Source organism: Monodon monoceros, unplaced genomic scaffold (genome assembly GCF_005190385.1).
Source record: "Monodon monoceros isolate NGI ecotype Baffin Bay Population unplaced genomic scaffold, NGI_Narwhal_1 Super_Scaffold_14, whole genome shotgun sequence".
Taxonomy (NCBI): Eukaryota; Metazoa; Chordata; class Mammalia; order Artiodactyla; family Monodontidae; genus Monodon; species Monodon monoceros.
Window position 1 is genome coordinate 35,182,877 of NW_021703770.1, and position 14,673 is coordinate 35,197,549.

A 14,673-nucleotide genomic window follows, 5' to 3' on the forward strand; every position below is an offset into this window, starting at 1 on the left:
CTGATTAGCGCCTCTAAAACGTTTTACAGATATCTAGACCACTATAATGCAACTTTTTGTATAATTGGTTCACTTATGTGTCTTAAACATTCATTTTTTTCCTGAAAAATAAATTTTTTCATGCTGTAGTAGAATGCATACCCAATAGGAGTGTCTAATTGAATCAGTGTCACTAAGATCACTGTTCTGTATTGATAATGTACTGTTATGTAATTGTATAGGTAATAAAGAAGTATTTAATATCATTTCAGGAAGAGAAAATAATTAGAATATTTCAAATTAAAAAGACACCTATTTATCTAAGCATAGTCTATCTCATTAATGTTAGAAATGACAAATGCTTTCTAAAATGTTTGTGTTAATATCCTTTAAATCAGTCAGATAGTAGCTGAATATTTAGAACATCCTTTAAGGTGGTAGATATTGCAAATGTAAAGATACCTAGTGCAAAGGCTCTGATTATTTCTCAGACTGTTATAGCATAAATCTGTCTTAGCAGTGGAGTAGGATTTCCTAATGATGTTTTCAAATATTTGTATTCCATGTGGATTTTATGATTCATAACCTGGATTATCGTCAGTACTCTGTTTTGCATTCCTGGCACATGATGACCACTGATTGAAAATGCTATTGTATTCCTTACTGGAATTGGCCGCTTTCTACAGTGGGGAAGCATCTGCTCTGCAGACCTTTTTCTATAAAGTATCAACATGTTTTTCTTCTGCTTTTCTCTTGTAAGGAGTAACAGAGTATATATAAATGAAGTATAACTTTGGAAAAACATTATAAATAACTGTTTTATTATGAAAATGTTAAAGTATCAAATGGAAATTTTAACAATCATCTAAAATATTAAGAATAATTTGACTTAATGATTTAAAGAAGTAAAAAGTGTTACTGAAAAGTTTTCAAAACCGTCACCAAATTTTTAGTGTTTGATTTGCTAATTTCATAAAAAAGAACTTCTCATTCCTTCCATACTTTAGTAATTACTGTTTGGATGCCACCCTCTCATTAGTGAATTGAGTGCTCATTATTTTTTTCATTACTGGTTTTTCTTTTTACTGTCAATTTGTAAATTGGTTTAACATCCTTTAGCAAAGTGACTATGTAAGTGAAAATAATATGCAGTGAAAACGATCCCTTCCAAACTTGATTTAGTGCTTTTATAATTTTATAGATTAAGCCAGTTATGTGCATCCGGAGGTGCAAGCTTCATTATCCCAGCATAGATTCAAGTCTAATCTAGAATACAAGAAAATTTTAAAGTATTATTTCACACCAACCAGATGTTGTGTTTCTTGTTAAATTTAACGGTCACAGCACTGAATCTTATAAGGATAAGAGATAAATGACTCACACATATAAAAACAGATTTAATGTTTGGGGAATTAACTGGTTTGCAACCACGATAAAATAAGGTATTAACTTAGCAGTAGAGTTTTAAAAGAACTGATAGAAAATCAACTTTTTTCCTCCCTCCTTAGTGGAGTCTACTAAAAAGAGTAAAACCTTTTTTATTAGCTTTTTTGACCAAGTGCAAATTAGTTTACTTACGTGTATGTCAGTTTCTTCATCTCTTAACTTAGCAAAATGAAGCATGCTCTAGCTAACCTGTAATATAAATTAAACTAGAGTTGAGAAATAATTTAAAATTTAGAAGTCTTATACAATTGGAAGTTAGATATTGGGCTTTAGAATCAAACAACCTGGTTAGAATCCTTGCCCTTTGACTTATCTGTTATATGACCTTGGACAAATTATTAAACCCATTTGAACTGCAGGTTCATCATTTACACAACGGGGACAATAATATCTCACAGAATTAATAAAAGGATTAAATAGGAGTGACCTACAAAAAGTCCTTAGTATAGTGCTTCTAAGTCATTGATGATAACTATTTTATCATTATTCGATAAGTGATCAATTGAATAATTCTAATTAACGGTATTATTTTCCCTCCCGATGTTTCTTTAATAGCCATTCTATGTTTTAAATAATTAGTCGGTTTAAATAAAGTTCTACAGTAGAACCTTGCATAACATTCTATGCTCTAGCACTAACTCATAATGTTAAACTATAATTTAACATTAATATAATAGATTATGTAATGAGAATAAGGCTTTGTATTGGATACCAGGTATATAACTGTTAACAAGATCTGGTTACTGCCCTTATAATAGCTTTTAGAGTCTATTTAATAGATTTGGACAAGTCAGGGGTACAGACAATTGTGTAATAAGTGTATGATGGGCATAAGCACAAGGTGCTATAGCAATACAAAAGCATGACACCTAATTCAGTCTCGGGGTGTCTAAGCTGAGAAGGGATGTCTAAGTGTAGTTCTGCTATAAAAAAGAAGTTCTAATATAAAGCACCCCCACTTGTGTATATATGTTAAATGTTATAGTCTTCTCATCCTTTAAGACCTAATTTAAGGGCAGTGTCCTCTGTGAGGCTTTCTTCATTTGACAGAGGTGGAGTCAGAGGCTGTACTTTTGGTACTCCCATTGTACTTTGGCAACACTTTCCTTACAGTGTTTAACAAATTGCCTTGTAATTTATTGTTCACATGTCAGTTTCTCTTAGACTTCAGACTTGTTAAAAAAACAAAAATGGAGCAAAACCGTTTCTTATTCATCTTTGTATTTCCAATGCCTGGTTCACTCCTTGACATAAGTTTACAATAAATGCTTGTTGAATGAATTAGGTAAAAATATGAATTGCTTCATTTATTAAATAAATTTTTATCAAGTACCTAATATATGCCAGATGTTCTAAGCATTGAGCGTTCATCTGTGAAAAAGAAGGTTTCTTTGCCTTTATCAAACTTATACTGGTAGAAAAACCAGGTACAGGCTATGAAGAATATAGAAGGATAAAAGATTGATGGGGACTTCAATTTTGGAATGGTGGTCAGAAAAAGCATCACTAAGGAGGTTAACATCTAAGTGGAGACCTGAGTTAAGCAAAAAATAAAACTGTCTTAAAGAAGAGCATTCTAGGCTGAGAGAACAGCCAATTTAAAAGCCCAAGGAGGAACATGCTTAGAATGCACAAGAAATAGCAAAGGAGGCCAGCCTGGCTGGAACTTGGTGAGTGAGAAGGAATGTGATAGGAGATAGGATTGGCAGATATTACTGGGCCAGATCACATTTGGCCATGATAAAGATTTTGGGCTTTAATGTAAGTGTGATGGGAAGCCAAAAGCAGGGTTTTGAGCAGGAGCGTAACATGATGTGATTTGTCTTTTGAAAGGATCCATCTGCCTGTTATGTGGGAGACTAACGGGGGCAAGAGGGGAAACAGTGAAAACTGCCAGGAGGCTGTTCTAATAGTCCAAGAAAAGACAGTGGCCGTGACTAGGATGGACCAAGTAATTTGTATGGGACTCTTTGGGCGTAGGAGCTGGTGACATAAGCTTTTAAAACTGTAAACCTGCACCTCTAACTTAAGCATTCAAGTAGATCAAAATTTAAATGTAAGTAAGGTGTATGTACTTGCTGGGATAATGGGTTAAGAAATAAAGGAGCTAGTTTCTTAGTCCCAGCTTCACTTTTAAGTAGGTGTGTGACCTTGGGGAAGTCTCTTACTTTCTGTGGGCCTTGGTTTTTTATGTATAAAATGAGGGGTTGAATTATTAAAGATTCATGATTTTATAATTCTGTGATAAAGTAAGTATATAAATGAATGCTTACTGTGTGTGGACTACTGAATGAAACACTTTAGTAGATTCAGAAGTACTATAAGGCACTCTTATCCATGGGTACTTACATTTATAAAAGATTTTATGAAACAGTTACAATATGAGATCATAATTTAAATGCAAAAGTGTGTAATGCAGGTTTTATAAATTCTAGAAGTTTAGAAAAGAGGATAATTAATAAAGACTGAATTTGCCATAAAGGTAATAGATACTTGATCTGGAACTAGATAGGATTTAATTAAAATGAATTAGGAAAGAGCATCCTGGGTAGAAAAGAAGATGTGATGTGAGCAAAGATGAAGTCTTTAATGAGCATATGGGTTTATGGCAGCTGGAGACTCAGTTGAGGTCAGCCTGACTCTATTGAATGATATGTGAACAATGGGAAAACAGGACTGGCCATGTAAAATAAGATAACATAGAGGACATTAAAATCTAGGCAGCTTTGTTTAGCTTTCAGTGCAGGCAAGAACTGGGAGCCATTATAGATTCTTCAGTAGAAGAATATTATAATACAAGTAGTATTCAAGAAAGATTGGTATAGTATGTATACTTTGAAGAAGGGGTGAAACTACCTTATTCCTAGTAGCATGCAAGCATTTTACATACCTTTTCTCATTTAATCATCATAACACCAATGAAAGAAACTAAAGTTCAGAGAGTTTAAATAGGTTCCCTAAAGGTCTTAAGGCTACTAAGTGAGTTGAGCCAGGATTTGAACTAACATCTGTCTGATTCTAGGAGGTCAGGGTGCTCTTCCTGCAGTAACTCAGGCATGAGGTAAGGAGGAATATACTCAGTAGCAGTGGGAATGGAAAAGAAGAGATGGAGCTGAGAGAGAATTTTTTGAAGAAGAACTTGTTGACTGATAGTATACAGGGTATGAAAGAAAATAACCCCCAAAAGACATTGCAGTTTTACTCTCAGTTAGCTAATGAAGATGACTGTGCTTTGTAGTGGTTATTGTCGGGGATGGAGGCAGACTGGAGGGGGCCAAGGAGATGGATGAAATGATCTCGTTTGAGAATGTTGAGTTTTATTTTATTTTTTATTTATTTATTTTTTAGAATGTTGAGTTTTAAACATCATTAAGCATTTAAGTAGTAAGTAAAGTCAGAAAGATGTCAGGATTTGGGAGTCCTCAATATATTAGATAGTTGAATGCATAAGAATGAAGAAGTCTTCTAAAAGAAGAGAAGCTCATGAAAGAAGAGCAGAAGACTTTGAGATATAATGCTGAATTTATCCTGTAGGTTGAGGATGAGGAGGGCTATCAAACAGCTGAGAACAACATGGATGTTCCTGTTTTCCAGTATTTGCATTTTGACCTCTGTCAGAACTTAGGTTTTGTTTGTTTGTTTCTACTTCAGGTGGAATAGATATAAATTAATTTCAGTACACGATCAAGTTTTTCTAAATAGCACATTGCTTGGTTTCTCAAACAGAATTTGTTAGTTTAGTTTTATGGCCCTATTCCAGTTTATCTTCTGGTGAACATTCTAAAGAGCATTTTTTGGTTCATACTTACATTACTGACTTGATTCTTCTGTGAATTTACATTTAAAAGCCAATGGCTAGGATATGACAACAAAAGCACAGGCAACAAAAGAGAAAAAATAGATAAATTGGAGTTCATCAAAATGAAAAGCATTTGTGTATCAAAGAAACTATCAAGAGAGTGAAAAGACAACCTACAGAATGGAGAGAAATATTTGCAAATCATATATCTGATAAGAGATTAATATCCAGAACATAAAGTGAACTGCTTCAGCTCAACGACAAAAAACAATCTATAACAACAATGGGCAAAGGACTTGAATAGACATTTCTCCAAAGAAATACACAAGTGGCCAATAAGCACATGAAAAGATGTGCAATATCACTAGTTATTAGGGAAATGCAAATCAAGCCACAATGAGATACCACACATCCATTAGGATGTCTGTTCTCAAAAAGAAAAAAAAAAGGGAAAATAACAAGTGTTGGTGAGGATGTGGATAAGTTGGAACCCTGTACACTGTTGGAATGTAAAATGGTGTGGCCAATGTGGAAAACGTTTTGACAGTTCCCCCCAAAATTGAGAATTACCATTTGATATAAATTGCACTTCTAGGCATACACCCAAAAGAATTGAAAGCAGGGACTCAAATACAGACCTTCCTTAAATTATGATGGGGTTACGTCCCGATAAGCTCATCTTTAGTTGAAAATATCGTTAAGTTGAAAATGTATTTAATACACCTAACCTACCGAAAAACATAGCTTAGTCTAGCCTACCTTAAATGTGCTCAGAACACTTAAATTAACCTACAGTCTGACAAAATCATCGAACACAAAGCCTATTTTATAACAGTGTGGAATCTCACGTAATTCCTTGAATACTATACTGAAAGTGAAACACAGAATGGTTGTATGGGTACAGAATTGTTGTAAATGTATGGGTTGTTTACATCCCTGATCACGTGGCTGATGGAGCTGCAGCTTGCTGCTGTTGCCCAGCATCAGGAGAGTATCGTACTGCATATTGCTAGCCCAGGAAAAGTTCAAAATTCGAAGTACGGTTTCTACTCAATGTGTATCTCGTTTGTACGGTTGTAACGTTGAAAAATCCTAAGTCGGACCATCATAAGTCGGGGACCATCTATCTGTAGATACTTATATACCAGTGTTCAGAACATTATTCATAATAACCAAAAGGTGTAAACACCTTAATGTCCATTAACAAATGAATGGGTAAATAAAAGGGGTGTGTGTGTGTGTGTGTGTGTGTGTACATGCAATGGAATATCATTCAGTCTTAAAAAGGAATGAGATTCTGACATCTGGTACAACACGGATGAACCTTGAAAACATGCTAAGTGAAATAAGCCAGACACAAAAGATGCAAAAGACATGCTTCTACTTTTATGAGGTACCTGGAATAGGTGAGTTCATAGTAACAGAAAGTAGAATAGAGGTTACCAGGGATTGGCTGAAGGAAGTAATAAGGAGTTAGTTTTTGATGGGTACAGAATTTCTGTTTGAGATAATGAAAAATTTCTCGAAAAGGATATTGATGATGATTGGACAACTTGGACAACACTGTGAATGTACTTAATGCCACAGAACTGTGCACTGAAAAATGCTTAAAATGGTAAATTTTATGTTATGTATATTTATCATAATTTTTAAAAAGCCAATGGCTTTTGTACAAAGTTATAAACATTGTTAAATCTGTTATAATAGTGCCAACATGTTCTGTCTTTAATGTGCTCTCTTTTGTTTATTTTGTTATATATCCTTTGTTAATAATTTTCCTGTCTTAATCCTTATTTTAAGAACAACTAGCAGCCTGCTATTTCATCAAACAATTTCTGTTGCTTGAGCTTCAGTTACCTAAAGCTCTAGGTTATTTTGGATAACTTTTGGGTCTTATGATAACACTGTATTTATGTCCTTACATTAAAATTAGTAGTGATAGTGGTATTTTTCATTATTAAAATATAATATGTTCATAGTATCGTAAGATACCCATCTGTGTTAGAAAAGTCTTCCTTCACTGCAGTGTTTTGTTTGCAGGATGAAGATGAGCTGGACTCCCACACCATGGTGAAGACTAGCTCGGAAAGCGTGGGCACCATGCGGGCCACAAGCACGATGAGTGAAGGGGCCCAGACCATGATTGAACATAATAGCACAATGTTAGAATCTGACTTGGGGACCATGGTTATAAACAGTGAGGATGAGGAAGAAGAAGATGGAACTATGAAAAGTATGTGGCTTTTTCTTCCCCATTGAATATTAATTTTCTGTTTTGAGAGTATACTTCTATAGAAAGCAGGATAGTTCTGTGTTGCTTGTTATAGCCAGTTGTGGAAAATTTTGTTTCTTGGCTTTATTTAACAGTGAAAGGAATATGGCTCAAATGAATTTTCAAAAATTCTTTTAATATAGCAGAAAGTAGCACGTCTTTAACTTAGTGTTATGGAACTTTTTTTTGGTTGAAGGATGCTAACCCATAATTTAATTTCTAAAGTATTTTTTGAGATAAAAAGATAGCGTTCCTAACATTTACTTTTCCAATTAAAAACGTGAACCTAAAATTCTGTTCCAAATAATACAACATAATATTATTTCATGTTGTCTAAGTTATCAGTTAAGCTGCAGTGACAGAGGGAAGCAAGCCAAGGGAAGAAATAAGGGCTATAAGGTGGGAAAAGAAGAAACACTAGAAAGAAGAATCAAGAGACAGGGATACTCATGCAGAAAATTCAGTTCAGTGCATGTTTACTACTGCTTGTCGTGTGCTAGGCACAGTGCCAGGGGCGCTTCAGGGCTGAAATGACAATTAAGGCGTTCTCTCTGATCTCCGTTGCTTACAGAGTGATGAAGACAGAGATACTTTCACAGGCTAGCATTTCTTTTTGTATAAATATGGCTCTTTAAGATTACAGTTAACAATGAAGGACATTGTGATTTTTCAGTTATAGGCAAAAGCAGATTAATTACCTCCTGATACCTACTGGCCTTTTTCTTCCCCCTACCACTCTAGTCCTTTATGGTCAATCTCAAAGTCTAAGCACAAAGCTGTTTTTCACTACACAGAACTACTTCTCCACGGCACAAAAGCTGTAATACATGACTTCTTGCATTGTAGAGCCTAGAAAGTTATAAAGAGTCAAGTGATTTGCTGATAGGGTAAAATGGATATAGGTAGGAATTTCCTCTCTGACATTTTTGTTTTCTTTTTGCCTACCCCTTTCTTTTTGCTACTCTCCCTGTGAGTCGGCTTGATAAGTCTTACCTCATAGCTTCAAGTCATTTGGCTCACTGCCGTTGCTTTCTTCACATTTCTTAGTATACATAGCCCATTATGGTTGTATACTTTGAAAGAGAGGGCCGAGAAGCACAAGATGAAAACAGATTGCCACATAGTTAATCCTGGGTGGGAAGGAGGAGAGGGGAGTGAATTTTTTTTATCTCCCACGCTGATAGGTTTCTTGAGCCTTTGCCCTGAAAAGCAGTCTAAGACTTGGATTCCTAGCTGGGCATATTACTAGAATAGGGCTTCTGCATCCATAACATGCTCACCCAACTACATTGAATGGTCTTGTGGCCTCCAAAGCTAGCTAGTGTTAGGGTACAAGTCATATGCCTTGCAGATCAGAAAGACAGATAAGATCATTTACAACACATTTCCCATCAGCATGTAGCATCACTTTTCCGCAGCTGATAAAATTCTTTTAGTCAAGTTTTATGATTCTTAACAGACCAGTTAGAAGATCACTGGGTGCTTTGTTCTATCTTTAGAGAGCTACTGAGTTTCCTATGAAACTACATAAACAACTTTTTCCATGTAGTCAATATAGTTGAACATCAGCATTTAAGCAGTGGTTTAAAAATGAGTATTTATGGAATTGAATTCATGTTAGATTGTTATATTTCAAGGAAGAGATATGTGATAATGATTTATCAGACCTCATGCTTTAAAATTATAGCACAGATTTCCACATATTTCATGTAATGACTTGCAGCTTTGACAGCCACAGAAATCATTCAATTTATGTCATAATTTTATGTCCTAAGTATGATTTTTTTGGTCACAGAGATTTTATTAAAAGCTCATTTTTAAAATGAGCAGATAGTGGTTTATGTAGTTGTTTTATATGCTTTATTTATTTTATTTTTATTTTTCTAATTATTTTTTATTGGACTGTAGTTGCTTTACAATGTTGTGTTAGCTTCTACTGCACAGCAACATGAATCAGCCATACATACAGATATATCCTCTCCATTTAGGACCCTACAGTGCATTAAGTAGAGTTCCCTGTGGTTGTTTTTTTTGTTTGTTTTTCTTTTGCGGTACGCGGGCCTCTCACTGCTGTGGCCTCTCCCGTTGTGGAGCACAGGCTCCGGATGCGCAGGCTCAGCGGCCATGGCTCACGGGCCCAGCTGCTCCGCGGCATGTGGGATCTTCCCGGACCGGGGCACGAACCCGTGTCCCCTGCATCGGCAGGCGGACTCTCAACCACTGCGCCACCAGGGAAGCCCCCTGTGATTGTTTTATATGCTTTAGCAAGTTTTAAATCCCATGAAACAACTTCCCTTGTATTTTAAGTTTCCGCCATTTAGACATCATTCTGTTATAATGTGGGACTTCCATGTTTCCAAAAATCGAACCAAATGATGTTAGTGTAACCCCCCAGGTTTTGTCATACTGTAGTATAGCAATAGTATAGAGTGTAAAGAAGTTATTGAGGCAGAACTTACTTTCTATGAAACCACATAATTACTTTTAGTTTTAGTTTTGTGTTTCCTCATGATCTAAATCTTCTTTAAAACGTCTTAGATGCGTTGGTATGAGCTCTTAGGTTATGTTACATTAGTGGAAGCCCCATTTGCTAATGTGTCTTTAGCATTTTTCTTCCCTAAAATGATTTTATATATATATTTTTTATTCCCTAAAAGATTATAGCATTATATTATTTTTAATTTTCTAAAATCTCTAGAATGTTATACTGTGTGCTGAATATACTGATTTCCATCACCTTTTCCTTTGGAGTTTCAAAAGAGTTGCCTGATTTAATATTCTTGTCAGTTTAAATTATGTTTGCATAATTTTTTATACCTTTATCTGTGAAGCTGGAAATTACAGACCTGTTTTCCTTACCTCTGAAAAGTGTGGTGATTTGACTCTAGGAAGCAAAGTTATTATTTTTTTAAAAAATTAATTTATTTTTTGGCTGCATTGGGTCTTCGTTGCTGTGCACGGGCTTTCTCTAGTTGCAGCGAGCGGGGGCTGCTCTTTGTGGCCGTGTGCGGGCTTCTCGTTGTTGCAGGGCACAGGCTCTAGGCACGCAGGCTGCAGTAGTTGTGGCTCGTGGGCTCTAGAGCGCAGGCTCAGTAGTTGTGGTGCACGGGCTTAGTCGCTCTGTGGCATGTGGGATCTTCCCAGGCCAGGGCTCGAACCCGTGTCCCCTGCATTGGCAAGGGGATTCTTAACCACTGCACCACCAGGGAAGTGCCTAGGAAGCAAAATTATTAAAAGAGCTTTTGAAGGGAACTGGAGTAAAATGACAAGAAATATTCAAAATTTGATCTACTTTTTACAAAACGGGCATAGACCTGGAGAGCATGTCCAAAGAACTCTCCAAACTTATTTTCAGCGATGATGGCATTATTTTTACCATCTCTCTCCCACTCCCCCTCTTCCCATTCCCATTTCCCTGGGATCTCATTACCCATGTAACGTCCAGGTTTCAGCTTGGTAACCCAGGTCTTTCACAATCTGACATCAACCAATATTTACACATGGGACTCTACTTCCTTATATGTTATACTTTATCCAGACTAGTCTAGGCCAGTTGGAATTATGAGGTTTAAGCAGGTTGGTTGTCATTAAGGAAATCAACATTTAGGATTTTTTATCCTGAAGGAATAGATTAGGACCAGGTCAGGAATCCATTGTCATTAAATTGATGAGTTAGTAGAGATTATTTCTTTGTGGGTAACTCTGGAAGAGCAATTGTTTCAGCAAAGAAAAAACTGGGGCCTTTTATCTTGTTCAGATCTGCTCTGTTTCTATGGTGGAACTTTCTAGCCTTTCAGAGCTGGAGCTGGATTGGTACCTGTAGTTACCCTAAGGGGAAACTATCTCTGTTAGTATTTAAGGAAGTGCCACACTCTCCAGTCAGGTTAGCAGCTCTGTTTCATGGTTTCAGCTAATCTCCACGTGCCTGCTATGTCAGTTTGTCCTTCCAACAACTTGGGAAGCTGGAGCATCTGGAGAGCCCAGCCCTGCTTCCCTCGTGCAGTGAAGGAGACCTGATCTTCCTGGGACTGGGAGTGGAGATACTGAGCCATCCAGCAGCTCTGGTCTCTTCCTTCACAGGGCAGACTCTTGCTCGTACCTTTCTCTGCCTCCTCCACGACCTTGCTCCATCTCTCTTTATCCAGTACGATAGCCAGAGAGGTTCTATAGAGAATAATGATCTCGAAAATGAAGAGAATACCACAAACATGAATACAAGTCATTTGAATGGCAAGGTGAGGAAATGGTAAAGGAGCACTCAGCTGATTTGATATCTCCTGGCTAGGAGTATGATCAGTAATGTGTTGAGATAACTTGCAGGTGAGAGAACTGTATTCCACTGTTTGTGAAGTTTGATGTGTTTTTGAGAAAATGAGGAAAGTGCCATGTAAGCATGAAAGAGTTAATTTTTATTTATTTATTATTTTTAGAAGAGAGAATAAAAGGTAAATTTCTCAGGTTATAGCTATCATTAATTGTGTGTCTAGTGTGGGCCAAACATTGTGCTTGGGACTTTGCATACATTATCTCACTAACTTCTCACAAGGACTCTGTAAAGTAACATTGTCACTATCATTTGCCACTAAGGAAACTGAGACTTGGGAATGTGAAGTGACTTGTCAAAGATTTCATAGCAAGTAAGTGGTGGACCCAATATACAGACCCAGGTTTGACCCCCAAATCACATCATTACTGTGGGCCGGTGAGCTTGACATCCCCTTGGGCAGAAGTCTAGAACATTCGTGAGTCCTTTAGGGAAGGAGACCTGAATTATAAGTTAGCATAGGTTACTGGGAACAAATCATATCAGAATAATGTGATTTCCTTTTTTGATAGCATTGCGAAACTGCTAGGTTTGGGTATTGTGTTTTATGATTTGGGGAAAGTATTTGACAAGATCTTTGATGATATCCTTGTAGGCACTATGTAGTATGACCTAGCTGATGGTTCTGTTACGAGGGTTGAACAGTTACACACTTATAGGCTTATATCATTTGGGGTTTATTGGAGGACAGAAACTACTCTAGGCGTTTTAAACATAAAAAGATTTAAGTCAGAGGTGTGGCTATTAACAAAACCAGTGGAAAGTTTGGAGGAGAGGGCTGTGTAGGCTAGGCCTCCTAGGAACGACTCCCACACTACCACAAAAGTGAGCCTTATAGAGCTACTACTACTACAGTCAGGAAGATAGTGAATCCAGAGGTTGCCTTTGGCACTACTGAGTTCAGTAATACAGATTGAGATCAATCCCTGTTGCTCTTCAGGGATTAGAAAGCCACCACTGAGACTGCAGCCACCTATTAGCACCTGTGAGTCTGGTGACTGGATGCTGGAAGGCTGCTGTAAAAAAAACCCTTGTCTGCATAGCTGTGCTGCCCAGAGGAAATAGCTGAGGTAGCAGGCTCATGGTCTCCTCCTCACTTCTTGCCTTCCCAGTTGTGAGAAAGTACACTTACCTAGGACTCTAGGTGCAGGGTGTTCTAGGAAATGCAGCATTTAGCTTTCTAGCCTGTACAATCAGAAGGCTCACCAGAGGCAATGGCAGTGGTTGCTAAATTTCAGTCAGCTGTGGTGTTTAATAACAGATTGCTGTCAATGAAAAGATTTCTCCTTGTGTGGCATAGGGCCTAGGTCTCAGCCCTAGCTAGCTCAACATTGTTTTACAGAAATTTGGATGAAGCTGTAGAATGAAAGTCCATTAGAATTACAAATGACATGAAGTGGAGGAAAAGAAAAGTGCATTCTAAGGCAGAATCAGGAGCTTAAGAGGCCTCCTCAGGTTGGAGCAGTAGGCTTGATTTAAGAGATAAACCCTGCTCTTGGCTCAAGCTAACTCACCTCACAAGTGTACCTCATAGCAGTAGCCCCGTAGAGATGCTGGCTCTGCAGACCAGAGCAGGGCCTGTGCATCTCTATTTAACAAAAAAACTAAAATATCAAAACAATAAAACGCTACAAGTACTTCTGAGGTGCAGCTAGGACTGATAACCACTTTTTAGAACGAGGAAATAAGCAGCTTTACTGTGCTGTCAGTACCTAGAACTCACCTGTTGTATTTTGGAAGGATGGAGACACAGCAGAGCACATAGACAGTAAGCCAGATGGTAAAGTAGATGGAGACCATGTTATATTAAGAATGGGTAGAGAATATTAAGAATGGGTAGAGGGAGGAGGAGGAGTAAGATGTGGAGATCACCTTCCTCCCCACAAATACATGAGAAATACATCTACATGTGGAACAACTCCTACAGAACACTCCTGGATACTGGCAGAAGACCTCAGACCTCCCAAAAGGTAAGAAACTCCCCCACGTACCTGGGTAGGGCAAAAGAAAAAACAGAGACAAAGGAATAGGGACGGGACCTGCACTTCCGGGAGGGATCTGTGAAGGAGGAAAAGTTTCCACATACTAGGAAGCCCCTTCACTGGTGGAGACGGGGGCTTGGGCAGGAGTGGGGGAAAGCTTCGGAGCCACGGAGGAGAGCACAGCAACAGGGGTGCAGAGGGCAAAGCAGAGAGATTCCCGCACAGAGGATCGGTGCTGACCTGCACTCACCAGCCTGAGAGGCTTGTCTGCTCACCCACCGGGGCGGGCGGGGGCTGGGAGCTGAGGCTCGGGCTTTGGAGGTCAGATCCCAGGGAGAGGACTGGGGTTGGCTGCATGAACACAGCCTGAAGGGGGCTAGCGCACCACAGCTAGCCGGGAGGGAGTCTGTGAAAAGCTCTGGACCTGCCTAAGAGGCAAGAGACCATTGTTTCAGGGTGCATGAGGAGAGGGGATTCCTTCCCTGTCTTCCCACAGAAGGCAGAGCGCCCCCTAAACGAGCTCCAGAGACGGGTGTGAGCCATGGCTATCAGCTCGGACAACAGAGAGGGCATGAAACGCAAACACTGTTGCTGCAGCCACCAAGAACCCTGTGTAAAAGCACAGGTCACTATCCACACGCCCCCGCCCCCGGGAGCCTGCGCAGGGTCCCATGATCCAGGGACAACTTCCCCGGGAGAACACATAGCGCGCCTCAGGCTGTTGCAATGTCACGCTGGCCTCTGCTGCGGCAGGCTCGCCCTGCATTCCAATTATAACTACCGTACCCCTCCCTCCCCACAGCCTAAGTGAGCCAGAGCCCCCTAATCAGCTGCTGCTTTAACCCCAGCCTGTCTGGGTGGGAACAGAAGC

General features: G+C 38.6%; 1 protein-coding gene across 1 annotated transcript in view; it reads left to right on the forward strand.

Moving 5' to 3' along the window:
* STK3 (serine/threonine kinase 3) overlaps window positions 1–14,673 on the forward strand; it is a 324,871-nt gene that overhangs the window by 224,666 nt on the left and 85,532 nt on the right. The window contains exon 9 of the mRNA XM_029222626.1: window positions 7,265–7,457. Within this exon, the coding sequence (XP_029078459.1) occupies window positions 7,265–7,457 (193 nt within the window). The remainder of the gene's footprint in view (window positions 1–7,264; window positions 7,458–14,673) is intronic.